Below are 19,606 nucleotides of genomic sequence, written 5' to 3' on the forward strand. Positions count from 1 at the left end.
AGGTGTCGCTTACATGTTGAAAGGGGGGATTGGGACTATACTAGTGATCAATGTTTTTGAACCATCGTTGACCCGAATGGTCGGACTATTTGGCCCCAAAATTGTATAAGCAATCGATTCTGTTTCACCATTCTTTGGTCAAAACCATTAACTTCGTCAAAAAAATGTTGACCCGAGTGGTCGAACCACCAACTCGTTTGACTCGAATAGCAGTTCTTAGTTTAAAGAAGTTGTAGAGAGGAGAGAAACGCGTAAACTCAGATCTGAGATCCTGGAGAGAGAGAGAGAGAGAGAGAGAGAGAGAGAGAGAGAGAGAGGGAGGGAGGGAGAGGATAATAATAATAATAATAATAATAATAATAAGAAGAAGAAGAAGAAGAAGAAGACTACAATACAGACGTTGCAAAGAAATCAATCTCAAATCTGAGATTCAAGAACTCAGATCTCATATTTGTGCCTATTACTGCCACCTCACTGTCACCATTGCTGCCAGTGAGCATCGAATCATCCTCCTCATCTTCCCTCCTCCTTTTTCTTCCCTCCTTCCCTCTTTCCTTTCCTTTCTCTTCTTTTCTTTTTTTTCCTTTCTCCCTCCTTCCTTCCTTTCTTTCTTTTCTTCTTTCTTAGATGACAACAGTTCTTCTCTATTATCCTTTCTCATATAAACATATAAATATTTTCCCTAATGCAAAGTTGTAAACCGTCCAAACTGTTCGGCCTAGATAGTCGAACTGCTGACATGAAAATCGGTAGCTAGAACGGTTCCATTTCTAGGTCGATTTTTAAAACCTTGCTAGTGATGACTATGTTAGGCAACTGTTGGGTTTGGAACACCCCTATGTACTGGGACACAGGATAGCTATTTAATTTAGACATAGAAGGCGAGGTAAAGAGATATGGTTATGGCCAACTCACATGTAAATCCTTCCTCTCATGCAAGATGAATAGTGATGATTCATACACTGTCCCCACGAGCAATTAAGCATGTGAGAAACTTTTGTGGCTCTATATCCATTAAGTAGTAGGGGTGCTCACAATTCGATGCCAATCACTTAACTAGTTGATTAGTTCGATTTGTTGGTTTTTCATTTTTTTTAATTTTTATAATATATAATAAAATTTATACATATATAAAAAATATTATATTCTTAAATAATAAATAATATGTCATATATTATAAATATATTTATATATATATAAAATATTTATTAATTTATAACATGGTTTTCAAATCCAAATCGGACCGAATGGTCAAACCAGAAAAATTGGGAACCAGTCAGGTGACCGGTTTCGTTTTCCCCAAAATGGGAATTATCAAAAAACCGTTGATTTTGGTAAGCAAACTACTGACCCAGGCGGTTAACCATTTTTTATTTTTTTGTTAGAATGGGCTGACCGTTCAACCCAATAACCGGACCCTAACCATTCAGTTCGGTTAACTATCAATTTTCTATATCGATTAGCCAAAACTGAACCAATACCTTTGATTTTGTTTTCTTTAAACACCAAATCAAAATCAAAATGACCGATTCGATTAACCGATTTTTCAATTTAATTTCAATCGATTTTGTCAATCAATTCGACTTTTTGATTTTTTTTTACTCACCCCTATTAAGTAGGGCTGCCTTGTAATGGGTGTGAGATCAACCACCTCTCTTCCAAGTGTACATCAAGATATTGAAATTCTATCAAAAGATAATATCAGTAGATTAACCTTGCTTTTGGACGTAAACAAATTGGCGCAGGTTCTATGCATCGCTTATGGTCTTTTACGATTGTTGGGTATTAGGGAAAACATATGTTGTTGTTTTCCATATCATATCGGATGAGATGGACCAATTAACAATCGACTTTCTATTTCGGTGAATGCGGGTTATTGTAGGTAACCGATTTCAAAAACAACATTTAAAATCACATTTGATAATAGAAATTCATTTAAAGATAAGAAAGACATTAACGTTCGCTGTTAAATGTCACCCTCCCCCTACTTCCCTCCGTAAACGATCAACCCACTCGGTTGCCTCTGTAACCTCATATGCGGAGAGCAATGGCTTCAGAGAAGAAGCTCTTGAACCTAATGCGGGAGATCAAAGTTCAAAAATTAGTCCTCAGCATCTCTTGAGTGAAGGTGGAGATCATCTCACCAGAGCCGCGAAGGTGTTTGAGCAGTTGAGTGGGCACACCCCCGTTTTCTCAAAGGCTAGGTACACTGTTCGGTCTTTGGGTATAAGACATAATGAGAGCTAATCCTTAAAGTAGAGTGCTTACTTACCTAGAGTTCCTTTGTTAATGTAGTAATTGAAAGCTAATCCTTTCATCCTTGGAGATGATAATCCGAGCACCATGGTTAGAGCATTGGCAATGAAATCCTACTCAACCCATCACTTCTTTTCCTAGATGAACCAACCTCTTGTCTAGACTCAACTACAAATCTTAGCAGAATAGTTCAAATGTTACACAATATTGCAAAGGTAATAAAGCACGACATTTCTTATTTTCTTTAATTTAGAGAACACCCTTCCTTGAATTTCAGTGTGGGATTTTGTAGGCTGGAAAAATAGTAGTGAGTACAATTCATCAGCCATCAAGCAGACTATTCAACAAGTTCGACAAGTTAATTCTCTTGACAGAGGCAATTCATTGCACTTCAGAAAAGCCTATGAAGCTATGCTATATTTATCTTCAATTGGTTGCTCTCCTCTGATAACTTTGAACCCAACGAAGTTCTTAATTGATCTTGCAAATGGGAGCATAAATGACAAATCAATCCCATCTGTTCTAGAGGATAAAATGTTACTTGGAGGCCAATTTCTTGAAAAACAATATGGAAGGTCATCCCCTGTGGACGTCCAATATGTTATAAATTGATCATAAGGCTAATCTTATGTCTACTTATTTGATTCTTTTACTTTTTCATGGAATTCCTTCAAATATATCTACATTCTGCCTTCTCTGCAGTATCTTGTAGGTGCTTATGAAACAAGGATTTCAAACATAGAGAAGCAGAAGCTTCTGAAACCTATGATGGCTGATAGTGAGTCAGAGATATAGGGAAAGTTACATTCGAGAGATTGGGGAGCATCTTGGTGGTAGCAGTGCTCAATTATTTTCAGGAGAGGTCAGAAAAAGAGGTGCCATGAATATTTAAGTTGTTTACGAGTCACCCAAGTTGTATCTACTGTGATAATAATAGGACTCCTCTGGTGGCATTTTGATGCTTCATCTCCCAAAAGGTTGAAAGATCAATGAAGTATATATTAAAAGTATCTTCCTAGTCCTATTCTGCTCTAGATGCTACTCTTTCAAAATTGTTCAATCAATAACAACCAAGAAGGCTTGCAGGTAGGGCTGTTGTTCTTCATTCTTGTATTGTGGGGATTCTTTCCTGTATTCACAACCATCTTCACATTTCCACAATTCAGTAATTTGTAATTTAACAGACATATGGACCATCTCAATTGACCGAGAAGGGAGAGGGAACAACTATCGGATGTTTGATTGAAGAAGTTCGAACAGAAGAGTTAGGGAGACGAATAGCCTCTTGTGAGGTAGAAGAAATTCGACCAGAAGAAGAAGTAGAAGAATATACCTGTGATAGAGAGTGAGGAAGACGAATAACCTCTTGGATGCTGATTGAAGGCATTATAAATTTACGATTAACGAATAAATTAAAACTCTTTTAAATTTTAATTAATATATAAAAAGCCAATTACTGATTACTTAAATAAACCTATAGTCTTATACCTTTATTTTTTGGTAGAAAAGGGAAGCGGCTGAACGATTACTCTTGCCAGCCTTCCCCTGACACTAAGCTCCTATAGTCTTTAATTTATTTTGGTTAGCCGTCTCTGGATTTTGTAAGATATTCAAGATTGGTTCGGCTGGTAGGCCAAACTGAGACCGTAGTAGGTGGCGTTATGTCACTCAGGACTCGGGAGGAGACCGGCTGGGTTTGTTAGCCGTGGACTGCCGCCTTTGTAGACCCTTTCACATGTATTTTCCTATTTTTTATTTTTTGGGTCATTTATTTATTTATCGATATTAATTTGTCATATAAATATGACGCAAGACAATATAGCTTCATGTCACTTGCTTGCACCGGATACTGAAGCAAATTGTTTTCAACTACATTCCATTCTAAAGACTCTGTTTGAAAGGAATACAAATATAAATACGTAAATTGCAAAACTTTACATTTTATATTATATATATATATATATATATATATATATATATATATATTTGTATTTTTTCCAATCGGCTGAATTTGCAAGGAATACAAGTGTCGATTTATAAAATATAATCTCTTGTATTTTGTATGTATTTATGTCAAGAGCAACGCCCAGCTATTAATAGGTTGGGTCTGACTTGTGGAATGGGCAGTCCCGATCCAATTAAATCATGACACATAAAAAAAAATTAAAACTAAACCGGATAATTGGGGTCTGGCCTGATTAGCCCTGATTATACTTGACATTTATGAATATATATCATTGATTGCATAATTAGTTTGGGTATTTACTTTATTTTGAAGAGCAAAAAACATAGGGCTATCAACGGGTAATGTCTAGGTAAGATCCAGGTAGAACCAGTTTTGAACTGATTATTAATCGGAACAAAATTATAGACCTCGAACCTTCTTGATTAGTCTGGTCTATATAGTCTAGACTTGATAGACTTGATTGTATTAAAAACTGTATTTTTATAGGAATAATAACTTAAAATTTAAAATTTGTTAATATAACCTTAATAAAAGTGATAGAGAAATATTAAATTATTTATATGTTAATTAAATTAAACATTTCTAATTAATATTACCTTATTTACTATCTATCAAATTTACCTTTTCAAACATACAATACCATAAAAATTATACAAAAATTAATAAAATATTATATATTTAATAAAATAATCGATTCCAGGTCTAAATTTATATGAGAAAGCAAAAATTGAAAACAACTCAATTATTAATTAAAACAAAATCATGGAATCAAAACCATTCTAATCGGTTCGGTTGGTTTGAGTCCATTGGATAGACCCGACTCATTGATAGCCTGAAAAACGGTCCCAACCGGCCAACCCAGAACCACAACTCGTATAATTGGTTCGGTTACATCGGATTAAAGCCAGCCCATTAATGTTGTAGCTAGGAATCAACCATACGATCATATATGATCCTTATTCCTCAGGCACAGACTGTCTGCATTTTACTTTGGGTATAGGCCACGTTGTATGGTGTCTTCGCTTGTTTCGTGTTTGACTTCAATTGGTCAAGAATCCTTAGTGGGTCCAGTTGACACGTGTAGCAATCATAAGGATGGAGGAATATGCAAACGCCCGGACCCAGAAGTTACGTGGGGCCGCCCACACGGACGCCGGATGGATTGGGGACCTTGGGGTGGGATGGTGGGTGGTTAGTTGTTGAAGCCTTTAAAAGAAATTTTGTTTTGTTCTCCGCCGTTTGATTGTAATAATCTAATCTCATCATTTTGTCCGTGTTAACCAAACCGATGACCATGTCATCACATCGAATAGTACAAAAGAAAATGACGTGTGAGTGAGAGGAAACAAATATCATATGAAATGCTCAAGCATCGAGAATGATGCGAGAGGGAGAGAGGGGCAGATGGGGCCATCATCTTCATCAATCTCATACACGTCCGTGATGGACTCTCCTGCATAAAAATTTCTGTGAATCCAAAACTAGAAGATCTTGGTCCTTGGATTCGGAAGGTTCGGATCTAAACCAAGAAGTAACCAACTACTATGCATCTACGGTACAAGGAGATGTTCTGTATAGTACCAACTACCTTACTGCCAAGTACTAACTCAAGTCTCTGAGATTTTAACACCGATGATGATGATAGCCTCAATCATCTCGACCGTCCATCAACATCACGAGGATGAAGTCAGGTAATTCTCGGTTCCCATTTCTCACCACACACTCATAGGAAACAAAGACTTTTCAAGTTTAAACAGGGGTAATAGTGTAATTTCGGTGAGAGATGTTCTGTATAGTACCAACTACCTTACTGCCAAGTACTAACTCAAGTCTCTGAGATTTTAACACCGATGATGATGATAGCCTCAATCATCTCGACCGTCCATCAACATCACGAGGATGAAGTCAGGTAATTCTCGGTTCCCACTTCTCACCACACACTCATAGGAAACAAAGACTTTTCAAGTTTAAACAGGGGTAATAGTGTAATTTCGGTGAGAACAGCATCCTATCTTGCGTCGCGACCGTAGATTTGCCACAACGATCATCATTTCTTTATTATTTATTTGTTTCTAATTTTATATTTTATTACTATTTTAGTGTTAATAGTGCTGCAAAAAAATTCGGTCATTATTTTCTGGTTTTCCCTTCTAATATCTTGTTTCTAATCTCTCTCTCTCTCTCTCTCTCCCTCTCTCTATTCATAATTTCATATTTCGTTTCTCCGTCTCCATCTGAGACACTTCGTCCTCTTCTTTCTCTCTCTGCGATGGTCCTGTACATCCGAAAGCGAAACCAGTGCTCAAAACCGCTGGCGGATTTTAGATAGTGAGAATGGGGAAGACCACCAAGTGGTTTCGAGGACTGTTGGGGGGAAAGAAAGCAGAGCCGCCGGCCGGGGCCGGTGTGTCAGGGGGAAAGCCGGCGAAGGAGAAGAAGAAGTGGAGTTTCGTCAGATCTTTCAGGGACAAGGAGCGTGCTGTGCCAGCGACTGTGAATGAGGGAGAAAGGAAGGGGTCGTACAGGGAAGGAGCTTCGTGTTCGTACGTTGACAGTGTTGATCAGAACAAACACGCTATAGCCGTTGCCGCGGCAACTGCTGCTGTGGCTGAGGCCGCAGTAGCTGCAGCCCAGGCCGCTGCCGCGGTTGTGAAATTGACGAGTAGTGGGCGGTGCGCCACCGCGTACGTTAGCAGCAACAGTGGGAGGAGAGAAGTGTGGGCTGCTGTTAAGATTCAAGCAACTTTTCGAGGTTATCTGGTTAGTGAGTATTCATTTCTTCCATTCTGTTTTTTCCGACTAAGAAGTTTCTTGAAATTTTCCAAAATCACGCCAATGCTCCATCTCCAGAGCCGAATGGTCGTGATTTTCTCGTCTTCGGTCTTGAAATCAGAATAAATACGAAAAGAAAACAAATGGGGGCAAAACTGCTAGCTTTGGCCGAGTAGAGAACCAAAATTCACCACTATTCTTCAAACAAGACTCTGAAGTAGCTTACGGAGAACCTGTTTCTGCTCTTAGGCAATTCTTTCATTTGACAAGTTCAATCTGGTTTAATCTTTTGGTTTACTAATTTCACGCATTGTTCATAAAAGCGTTTCTTCTTTCCATGATTTCGCGGGTACTCTGCATTTCTTTAAAGCGAGTGTTTCCTTGCCGCGTTCTTCGTTTTTCGAACCTTGGGCAAATTGGCACACTATTTTTCCATGTATCTTCTTTCCATGTTTTGGGTCTGTTTCTGGTCGACATGCTATCCATTGCGCTCTACGACTGAAAGATCTGAGACAGCGGGATAAGGGTTCGTCTGTGGATGCAGTGTTCGGAGTCCAGCATTTTTCTTTGTAATGGCCATTATTGCTGTCCGATTGTGGTTTTGATTCGAAAAACTTGGACAAAAGCACCAGGCAATAACGTGTTAGATACTCTGAGAGAGGGTTTCCGATCCCCTGAACTTTAACTTTTACCTTCTTTCTATGTTTGGGGGGCCGGGGGGACTGCGGAGCTCCTTTTCTGCTTTTTGTTTCCGTAACTTTTGTTTTTTCGCCATTAGAGAGATCAGAGAAGTCAATTCTTGTTATCCGAAAGTAAATGGTTTTGGTAATCGTCTTTCCCTCCCTTTTTCCCGTTTTAATTCGGTTCCTGAATGGGTGTTATCTGACTCTGTTTCTGATCATAACTCCAGTTTTTTACTAATCTCCGTTAATGGACACTGGAAACGCTCAGCTTAATTAGGAGTACAGTCTATGCGTCTATGCAAGACGAATCAGTTGACCTGTTTTTAGGAAGTAAATGGATGGAATTTACAATTTTACAGAGCAGGATTACACGTGTCTTTGTGAAACCATGACCTTAGAAGGGCATATATGTCATTTTGGGAATGGTTGCCAGTTGGCTTATTTTATTACGTAGAGAAATTAGTCTGATCTCGTGTTTAGCTTCCTCTTCTTTCTTTTTTTTTTTTTTTTTTTTTTTTAAATTCCTGTGTGGGCCGGCGTGCGAGATGAGATGTCATTGTCTTCCTGGATGTCAGACTTTTCCAATGTTAAAGAGTTGTTGAGTAAATGATTTCGCCCAACGCGCTTCTTTGCTTTTAAAAAATTTTCAGTGAGGCAAAGCATTTCTTTTCTCAAAAGCAATACTGGTGACGTGATTTCGCGCCATCAGAAAAAGTCTTTAATTTATGAACTTTGATCAGTGTGATTCAGTTCCAGTGTTTGATTTTGATTGGGTTGGTGGTGGTAATTGTTGGAACTTGATGTTTGGGTGTAAAGGCGAGGAGGGCTTTGCGGGCATTGAAGGGGCTGGTGAAGCTTCAGGCGCTGGTAAGGGGCCACATTGTTCGAAAGGGGATGGCAGAGCAGTTAAGGTGTCTGCAGGCGCTGGTACGAGCCCAGGCACGAGCTCGAGCGGGTCGAGTCCTTGGCTCTGAAACTCGGCATACCTACAGCAAGCACTCAATCTCTCACCACCCTGTAAGCAGGCTTTACTTCTCCCGCTTTTTGCATTGAGTGCTCTTCTTTTTCTGGCTTCCTTCGTAGTTTTATATTTGGCGCTTCAGATGCTTTACAGCTCTATACTGCTATTGGTACTCTGTCATGGATTAAAAACTTTTGTCTATTATAATGTGGAACTGATGGATGAACAGAATAACAGTTGGCCCCCACAAAAGCATATTGCGTCGTGGGTTGTGGGTTGGGATTATAAATGTAATTTGTCTCTGAATTTAGCAAGAATTTGAGTCATTTGTGATGGATGACACACTGGTCTGAAATGATGAAGATCATCGGTCCATTGGTCCTTTGTTGTTAACTTTTGATTGAAATTGTTGAAAAAGGTGGACTTTCTGCCTTTCTGGTATTAGTTTTTCTTCAAAAGTTTTCATATCAAATATAAACAAAAACCATGAATGATTTGTTATCTCATCTTGTTGCAGGGCCCTGCAACCCCTGAGAAATATGAACATTCAATCCGGGCCAGCAGTACCAGATATGACCGGACTTCGACACTCAGGGTATGGACTACTGTATTGTGTCATTATGTGTATCCTTCTGTGTCTATTACATATAGCCAAATGCTTATTGCCTCAGTTCTTGCCATGCACAGAGGAACAGCCCAAAGCCAAATAACTGGGACATAAACAACAATGAAAAAGCACACGGAGGTCCAAATTGGTCCTTTGTGAGAAATGGGCCGACGGATGATGAGAAAAATGACAAGATCCTTGAAATAGATACCGGAAAACCTCATCTGAACTCAAGGAGGCATAACATACACACTTTGGCCTCAGATAGGAAGAGTCAAAGCTTCACCACCACATTGGAATCACTGTCAAAGGACTCTGCCACAGCTCAGCTGTCGATTCCGAGCCCATCATCCGGCGAAGTACAGTCTTTGAGCCCTCTGAAGTTCTCCTACGAGGTTGATGACAGTGCTAGTAACAGCCCTCAGTTTCTTTCTGCGTCTTCGCGGCCTGGTAGTGCCAGGAGAGGCCCCTTCACGCCAAGTAGGAGTGACTGCTCCAGAAGCTTCTTGAGTGGGTACAGTGACTATCCTAATTACATGGCAAATACCGAATCATCCAAGGCCAAGGTCAGATCCCTTAGTGCACCCAAGCAACGGCCCGAGTTTGAGAAGTCTAGCTCGACCAAAAGGTTTTCTGTTCATGGGCCTGGCTTGGGGGATTCCAGATCAAGTTCACAGAGGGCTTCGGTTCTGCACGCCAACTTCACCAGCAAAGCGTACCCTGGTTCAGGGCGGTTGGATAGGCTTGGAATGCCATATCGTGGGGATTCTGTTGGCTCTAGTGGTGTATACCGCAACAGATACTAATATTTGTCGTGGAATCAAAGTTTTTCTGCTTTTTGTTTTTATGGCTTCTTGTGAATTGGGCTTGGATCATGCTCACTGTTTTGTCAAGACTTGTGTGATCTTTTAATCTATACCAGATTGAGCTTGTTGTTGGTTGCTAATAACTGGGTTCTACTTGTTTGATAGTTGCTCCTAACCAGAGTTCAGTTTCTCTCTTTTATCCAGGTGGGTTCCCCCTTAAACGATTATGATAGTCCAACGAGGGAGGATGGACATTTGGGTGGGTCAAAACTTAAAGCAAACAGGACCAATTCGGAAGACGTAGACTGGTAGTACCAAGTACCTCCCATGGTTTCTCTCTTTTATCTTCTCTTTTCATACCCAAGTTTCCGACTTTCGATTCCTTGGTGAGTGGTGACCTGTATTGTTTGTTCTCTCTCTCTCTCTCTCTCTCTCTCCTTATCTGCGCTGGGTGAGTTAAAAAGTTAAACCGTGAGTTCTCCTCCTCCGTACCTAGTTACCCAGTACAGAAATGGTTTTTAGGGGCAGTTGGCTTTGTCGTAACTCGTGAGAATGCGTCCTGCAGTTTACCGTGGGACCCGGTAGGAGACGTATTTGTCATGAGATGTCAAGATCAGTTCCCCTTGCCGGCAGCTGATCAGATCACGAAGGGGAAGTTGTGAATGCGGGAGAAGATTCTTGTTATGAAATTGTCGGTGGTCGTCTCAGGCCGACCAGCTCAATGCCGGTTCCTCCACGGCCTTGGACCTTCCGACCAGCTCAATACATTAAATGCTTCTTTCTCCTCCTGTATGACTGTATGAACACGCATACAGAAGTAGGCTGTTTATAAGATCCATTGGATTGTAATCTCTTGTTGTGGGGACACAAGAAAAGAAAGCTCAAAATCTTTTAAGGTGGCAGATAGCTTGGTGGGGTTGGAGTGGGGCGTTGTGAGGCGAAACGTTGTGGGCGGAGATGTGAACTCGGTGGTTGGGATCAAAATCCCACATTTATCGGAGTTTTGGGAATTGGACTCTTAACACGAGGTTCTTATTTGACGACGTATCCATGTTCCAACTTCCAACGTGAGCTTCGGACCCACTAAGATGATTACCATCGAATGTGTTCTGTAGCTGAATTGATCGGAATGCGGGTCCCCGTCTCCTTATTACTGTACCTAGTCGTCCAATCTAACAAGCGCTCCATCGCTCACGAGCGTATCTTACGATCAACAGTTGCTGAATGGCCTCTATCGTCAGACGACTCAGACCCATCACCTAATATCATTGCAATTAGCGGGATCGCATGGGATTTGTTAAGCTAAACGTAAATAAAGAGTATATAATAATTAATAATTATTTATATTTTATATATTATTTTTAATAGTTTTTTTACAATACAAAATAATAATAATTAATTTTAAATAAAATTGTTTAACATTTTATAGATGACAATTTTCCTAATTTTTCTGATTTCTATGGGGATTTGACCTAAATGAGATGGGGATGGGGATGATTCCTCTCAGGATTGAGAAAGTGAAATTTTCATCCCTGTTGGCGGGGATAGTGCAGGGACGGGGAGAGCATTCCTTGCCCCGCGGGACCTCAATCCCTGCCCCATAGGATCCCTGTTAATATATATGTATATACTTTTAGATGTATATATGTACAGATACATCTATATGTTAATATTTTTAAAAAATATGGCTGAGTATTTTTGAATCTTTTTTAATAGGATTGTAAATTTTAAAAATATATTTTTTATTTTTTAAATAAAATAAAAACAAAAACATAATCGTTGACATTATAGAGAATCACGGGGAGTGAAGATTCCCGTCGGGATGGGGATCCATGTGGAGACGGTGATGGGGATAACTTTGTCCTTGTTAACGGGGATGGAGATGAGGACGTAGATGGGGATTTTCATGGGGACAGGGAGGGGAAGGGGCTTATCGTCCTCGCCTTGCCCTGTTGCCATTCCTAATCAAACAAATGAAATTGACCAAGCCGATTTTTAGTATTTCCGGTCAACTTTGATTCAACAATTTCCCAACCCTACTAGGTTGGATCAGCTTCGCTTTGGCCATTTGTAAATTAACTAAAATAGAACGACTCGACCATAGATATATATTAATACTTTATATTTTAAATATTTTTTTAATACATGAAAGTGGGAAAATTCCAATATTTCTTAGGCTAAAATATTTTATATCATAAATTTAATTTTTAATAATGGCATTGTAATTTTTTTAGTTTAAACTTAATTTTTAAATTTTTTTTTAAGTTTAAATCTTTTGAACTGACCAACCAAATCGAAAATTGACACAAACTGAAATAATCTGAGTGACCAACTCCCCAACCTGACTAGGTGGATTTGGTTGGCCAAACAACCTACAATTGAATCGAATCAACCCATGAACAATAGTTTAATCTTCAATAATTATTAAACATTTATAGCAAAAATACAGAAAAAATTAAATTTAAAAAGCTAAATAATAGTAGTTTAAACTCCAATAGTTATCGAGAAATTTCTATTAAATAACAAAACAAAAATAGATTTATACATAATTATTGAAAATATATTATCACAAAAAATAATAAATAACTAGTGAAATACAATAAATAATAAATTTAGTATATATAATTATATAATAAATATATATTTATTTTTTAAAATAATTATTAATAAACAAATTTTTTGAAAGTTGTTTTCTATAATTATTATTTGGTATAAATGAAATTAGTTATTTACAATATCACTTATTTATTGAAATAATATCAGTATTTAAAATTTAAAATATTAATTACTTATTGAATTTAATAATCTATAAAATTATAGTACTATTAATACATAATTTCATTGTTTAAAATATTTAGTAATTTAACTAAATATTTAAAATCTTCATCTATTTATTATAATTGGAAGTTATTTAGTAACTACTTAAAATATCTTATTAATTGATTTAAAATATTAATTTTAATATTTTGTTATTTAAGATATTTAGTTATTGAAATATTTAAATAATATTTCATTTTTAGTGTTATATTTTTATTATTTGAATAACATTTAGATTGAATAATCCAGAAAATCATAATTTATATTGTTTGTAATGAATTTTATAAAAATATATAATTTTTAATAATATGAATATTATTAAATCGATTATAATTATTTTTGTCTTTTTAATAAATATTTTAAAGTTATTATATAATTTTGTTACAATACTTAAATAAATCTTAAATTTTTTAATTCAAACTTTCTTTAGATATATGTAGATAAAAAGTGGGGTTGAAGATAAATAAGAATTAGAGATAATTTAGGAGAGAAACTCTCTAATAAATTAGAGATAACTTAGGAGAAAGTTGGGGATAGTGGGGGAGGTTGTTTAGGAGAAGTTTTAGGATATTAGATTATTTAGGTTATTGGAAAGTGTGTGTGTGGGGGGGGGGGGAGATATTTTAGGAAGATTTTATTTTTGGGAAAGTAGAGTTTCTAATTGATGGTTTCATAAATGACTTGAATTAAAAAAGTTAAAAAGTTAAAAAAGGAGAAAATTTATAGACTTGTTATATAGATGAAACCGATGTGGCCGATTTCATTGAGGCATGCCCATGCGATAAACTAAGGGTGACAATGAGCTGAGCTTTTCATGAGCTGCTCGAGCTCAGCTCGACTCAGTTTTAGAGCTCGAGCCCAATTCATTGGCTCGATTATTAAATGAGCCGAGCTCGAGCTTGCTAGAGCTCGGCTCCTGAGGCTCGTGAGCCGGCTCGGGTATATACATATAATATATAATAATATATAATAATATATATAATAAAAATATTATAATTATTATTTATTATAATTCTTTTTTTTAATTATCAAATTATATATATATATATATATAATTTTTTATTTTTATAAAATATTTTTTCTCAAAATCGAGCTCGAGCTCGAGCCTTGTAGAACAGTCTTGAGTTGAGCTCAAGCCTGGTACTATTCAGCTCGGCTCGAATCCACCCCTACGAGAAACCCACGTTGTCTATCTCTACAGACCACATAGTTCGTCTCCATCACAACTAGAGAAGAAAATGCTACCCATGGTCTTGGAGAAAATCCTTTAGATTATAGGAAATCGTCGAGCTAAATCCTTTTAACATTTTAGGAACAATAATATAACATCGTCCATTCCTTTCAGATTCCAAATAACCTTGTCCTATAAGTAGCCCCTGTAATACAAATTATTGCATGCTTGATCAATACACTAAATAGTAGGGCTACAATCAGCTCGGATTCGATCCAATTATAATCCAATCCATAATATGATAATATGGGATTTGGATTGGATTCTATATCTAAAAATTATTTACATATTGGATTTAGATTTTAATAAGATTGGATGGAGTTAAATCTACATTGGATCTAATTATTAATTGAATACAAGTTCTTACATCCAAATCTAGAAGAATCACAACACTTATTAAACTTTTAGAATCCATTGACATTTTTAACTAATTGCCTTAAAATAGTGAAACTTGTCAAGCATGAAAAATAACCATTTAAACTTTGACACTAGATAAGCTACCAACACGTTTGAGATGTGCAGCTTGCTACCATTAGATATCCATACTTTTAACCTAGGCCATATCGGTAAGTTACTTATTCGGGTAAATGAATTACCCCATTTTGTTTTCTCAAGAAATTGCTTAAGTAACATTTTCTTCTATTACCATTATTAGCACCCAATTTTTGGTTGACCCCTTCACCCTACCTTTTAGTTCATTCATTTTAGACTCAAAACTTGGAATCACAATCATATCAAATTGAGACTTTATAAAGCCAAAAATTTCTATTTTGACACAATCCACAAGATAAATAAAAACATTGAGATCAACATCGACGTCCAATCAAATATGACCTACAGACTTAGAAAATATAATTAGTCATATATCCACAATTCATCATGCCAACTTCCTTTCTAATGGCCCTGATCCAATGCATTCATCGCCTCAAGATCTTTAGGATACACTCAACTAGCGAATCTCACTACAAGTCTATAATGATCAACCTTGAAAGTACCAAGATTCCATTCCAACGGCCTTGATTTAAAAAACTTAGAATAACATTTATCTTTTAGATCAGAACCATCTACTTGACTCCTTACCTTAATCCGTGCCTATCCGTTAAATTTCATTCTAAAACTCTCTCATTTGACTCACCATCCTATTTCAACAAATCTCATCGATTAGAACTTATCATCCACCATCCTAGCTACATTTGATTGATCAGACCTCACTACCATGTTTAGAGACCCAAAAAAACCCATCATGTCAAATTTCAAAACCAAACTCTTCTATTTGACCTTTAAAAAAGTAAGATTCTATTTTGTACTATCTTGTTAATTGATAAATCATTGACCCAAACCAAATCTATAAATCCACATCTCTTATCAAAGATCCATCACTTCCATTAGATTCAGGATGTTCAAAAATGCATACCCACTAAATTTCAAACCAAAATTCTCCCGTTTGACAATTCATAAAATAAAGATTATATTTTCGTAAATCACATTAAACTGAACTTGTCAGCCATTGATCTCCATCATCCTGACCCTATTTGGCAAATCAAACATCATTACTGTGTTCAGAGACCCAAAAAACTGCAGTATGTCAACTTTCACATCCTAATTCACCAATTCAATCGTTAAACTAAAAAGATGTCATTTTGACGCACCAGATCGATTTATTACCTCATCTGTCCTAACTTGAAACATCAAAAGGGTGATGGCTGATGTCAGACCTATTCTTGACCTGTTAAAACACCTAGACCAATGAAATTGAGCGTAAAAAGACCTAAAATCCCAAAGATACCCCCACTTAAAACTTAGAAAAGACTAAACATTTTTAAAAGTTTACTAAATTTACATTTTCTATCATTGACAACCCCAAATACGAGATTGCCATGTTAGGCATGCCCTAAGCTCTCATTGGATGCACAAAACACATGAAAACCACTTCCAAATCGAAGAAAATGTTTCACCAAATAGGAAAGTTTAACTGGACATTTATTTCTTTAAAGAATCTTTGCCTATTTACGTGATAAAATTCTGTTGAATTACAAATGTTGTAGTTGAACAAATTCATACTTATCTCCCCTCTTTCTTTATAAATACCAATCCAATTTGAGCTTAAGAAGGAGGGGAAGAAGAAAGAGAAAGAAAAAAAGAAATGAGAGATCCAAGAAACGTTCTCAACTTCTGTAGGTGCCCTGTTCAAGAGAAGACCCCCAAGCATTTGAACCTGAAATTCCAAATTTGTTCTACTGTGTTTCAAACTTGATATTTGCATGAAACCTCCAAATAGTTTCAAACCTCTTCAGAATTCATCCAACCTTTCTTTTGTTCAATTCAACTGCTGAAAAACTCATGTCAATGTTCTACACGAGAGGTAAGTCTCTCATTTTAACATTTGAACATGAATTTGTAATATTTGTTTTCAATTTAGCTTTGGGTTGCTTAAAGTCCCGAAACCATGGAAAACTTGCATTCATAATTTCCTTCAGATTGAGAAAAAAAGAGGTAACGAGGCGAGGGTCTTAGAGAAATCAGTACCTAAGACCTGATAACATCACCTCAAATCAATTCCAGGTGAAGTTGGGAGCGTTTTCACCTGATTTCAGGAGCTCTGAGCAACTATTTTTAGTGTTGTTTTGTTAGAAATTGAACTTGAACAACTCCCGTATTGGGCTTCTATAGCAGTTTGGAGAGAGGGGTGCGTAACACCTTTCCTCTCCCAATCCTTCCGAATTTTAGAATCTCTTGATTCAGTGCCATTCCCATGGAGAACGAAATCATTATCAAAGTAAATAAATCGTTTTTTTTTTTTTTCTGATTTGAAAATGAAGGCACATTTCCTCTAAAAAATGGGTAATGACTCCATTTCTTTGAGCCCGTCATAAACTTTATGGAACTCACAACCATTTTTACCCTTACCTGAACTATTTATCCATGTTCTTTTTAAGCGAGTATTTTAGTTCAATTAATTTTAGCCTCTTTTTTCCCTAGAGGAAAAAAATGACCCAACTATTAAAATGGTGAGTATTGTCCAAATAAATGACCAGGAGTTTACGAAAGGAAAAATTTATTGACTTTGAATTCCACACAATTTTCCGAATAAACACAAAAAATTGGTCAACATTCACATTCACCAGCTATTATAGAAACCAAATGGTCATCATCAATATCATCATCTAGGGCAAAGTTTAGATCTGCTACTAACCACATGCTCCCAACATGTTACAACCAACCTCTATAGCCACACATTGGGAACATCTCCCTATCAAAGAGAAATGTTCCCAATGTAAAATGCAATGGTTTGTTGGGACAGTATTGGCACTGTTTTATTGTAGCATATCCCTACCCCTAAAGAGGCGGAGGCAGTTAACTAAATCTTATTCCATAGTTTCATTCCATTCAATATGCCATGTCAATTTCAAAGTTTTGACCAATAAAACACAATATCCATGATGCTGACAAAGGTATGATAGCGGAAGAATTTTGACCATTCAAAACCCTTCATTTTGATTAAACAAAAATAACGTTAAGTGTGTAACAGTTCTCAAGTTTCCAATAATGCTTTCATTATTTAATATATATATATATATATATATATATATATATATATGTATATATTACAATTCAGACTCTGATGCCACAACCATATATCATCTTCCATGGAATCGCTGAGCTCATGGTGGTGATGGTGGGTAGGATCTTGGCTATGCTATCAAGTTAAGGACGTCTGCCACAGCCAGCATGCGGTAGTCCCATATGTTATCTAATCTAACTTAATTTTATATTACAATATATTATAGCAGATTTAGATGATCATGGGGTTTTATTTATGATTTTTATATTTTATATTTTATTTTTCGTAAATTTAATTCACATCTGAGATCAGACTTGTGCTCTTTGTTCTTTTCTTTTATTATTTTGCTTTTGTTTTTTAATGTTTTCTTGAAATTCCTACTTTCTCTCTTCCACTCTATCTTCTTTGAAATTTTGTTCAAATCTATTTTTCTTACCTAAAATCATTATTTCCTCCCGAATTTTCTCCATTATATCTAATATTTTGTTGCAGCGTTTCCTTATGACTGTTAGGCCTTGTTCGTGTTTTAGGAAATTACTTTCTTTAATAAGTGCATTTATCCTCATATTCTTTTTTATTTAATTTACCTGGGTAAATGTGTCTTGTGGGGGCGTTTTTTTTTTGATTTTTTTTTTCATTCAACTTACTCAAGTTTAAGAAGAAGATCATTTACCCACATAAGTGATATTCGAGAAAATCAATTTTATTGTAAATCCCACACGTTTCTAAAATAAGAATATGGATAAGTTGATAAATGGGAACCAAGGGGGCTTTAATATATAAAACATGGATGCAATGACATTTATTGTAAATTAAAAGTATTGGATGATCTGCTTTGTTATTGGGTTGTTAATTTTTTATTTTATTTTATCGGGAAATTGTAAAAAAAAACCATGATGATGATTGTAGTGAAAACCCATTTTCATGAAAATTTTCTTCACTTAAACCTCTATTTGTCAAAGAAAAAAAACTGTTTGACCGTATTGTTAATAAATGTGAGGTTTGTAAATTAACTTATTGGTTCTCGGCCGCAGTCTGCCAAGTGGATAAATTTTTACTGATGCAAAACTATGACAGTGCAAATGATTTGAGTGTAGATTCTGACCTATATTTGTTTTAAATTTTAGCTTATTTTGTTTGATTGCAGTATAAGTATAAATAAAGTAAATTAAGACATGTAGCAGAATAAAGTAAAACCCAAAACAAAATTAAACAAGAATTTCCATTTTTTTCATTTGCACTCTCATGCATTTGTACTGGTGCAAATAAAATTGTACTGCAACCAAACACAGCTGTAGAGACAACTTTTGTTTCTGATTTCTGATGGGAAACAAATGGAAGGCTCTTGCAAGATCTGACTCTAGCTAACCTCTCGAGACTTATTCTTGTCTTCCTTTTGTTTAGTTTTAATGGATTTCTTTGAGTATCAACAAATAGTTTGGAAAGAATATAAATGTAAATATGTACAGTGCAAATACACACAAAATAATACAAAACATAAGATTTGCACTCTTGTACTTCTTCCAAACTGAGCTTAAAGGGGTGTTTGACAATGTGAATGATTTTGTTTTTAAAAATAAACAGAAAAATCAGTAAATGATTTTAGTTTTGAGAAACAAAATCCTGCATATTGACAATGACAAAGAACCCCTAATAGGTGGGGCCCAAAAATTATGATAGATATGGGGAGAATTGGTGAGTTTTAAAAAATTGTCAGTGATTATAAATACAAGTCGAGTTGATCAATTTGAAGAGTTTCAACCAAGGTTTTTAAAAATAAACAGAAAAAACAGTAAATGATTTTAGTTTTGAGAAACAAAATCCTGCATATTGACAATGGCAAAGAACCCCTAGTAGGTGGGGCCCAAAAATTATGATAGCAATGGGGAGAATTGGTGAGTTTTAAAAAATTGTCGGTGATTATAAATACAAGTCGAGTTGATCA

The 19,606-nt window shown here is 36.1% G+C and overlaps 1 protein-coding gene and 1 pseudogene across 1 annotated transcript; both read left to right on the plus strand.

The window, feature by feature from the left end:
- Positions 1-1,866: 1,866 nt before the first annotated feature.
- LOC148847997 (ABC transporter G family member 22-like) lies at positions 1,867-3,432 on the plus strand (annotated as a pseudogene).
- Positions 3,433-6,332: 2,900 nt separating this feature from the next.
- On the plus strand, positions 6,333-10,191 carry LOC148847998 (protein IQ-DOMAIN 22-like). Its single transcript, XM_088950311.1, has 4 exons — positions 6,333-6,982; positions 8,494-8,694; positions 9,156-9,233; positions 9,326-10,191. The coding sequence occupies exons 1-4, from the start codon at positions 6,557-6,559 to the stop codon at positions 10,049-10,051; spliced, it is 1,431 nt and encodes a 476-aa protein (XP_088806437.1). The 5' UTR covers positions 6,333-6,556; the 3' UTR covers positions 10,052-10,191.
- The last annotated feature ends 9,415 nt before the right edge of the window (positions 10,192-19,606 follow it).

The sequence above is a fragment of the Nelumbo lutea genome, chromosome 6 (assembly GCF_056320005.1).
Source record: "Nelumbo lutea isolate HS-2025 chromosome 6, American lotus-T2T, whole genome shotgun sequence".
Taxonomy (NCBI): domain Eukaryota; kingdom Viridiplantae; phylum Streptophyta; class Magnoliopsida; order Proteales; family Nelumbonaceae; genus Nelumbo; species Nelumbo lutea.

Coding starts and splice junctions, on each gene's coding strand:
- LOC148847998 (XM_088950311.1), top strand. CDS start 6,557: ATGGGGAAGACCACCAAGTGGTTTCGAGGACTGTTGGGGGGAAAGAAA. Junction 8,695..9,155: donor ACTCAATCTCTCACCACCCT/GTAAGCAGGCTT, acceptor ATCTTGTTGCAG/GGCCCTGCAACCCCTGAGAA. Junction 9,234..9,325: donor ACCGGACTTCGACACTCAGG/GTATGGACTACT, acceptor TGCCATGCACAG/AGGAACAGCCCAAAGCCAAA.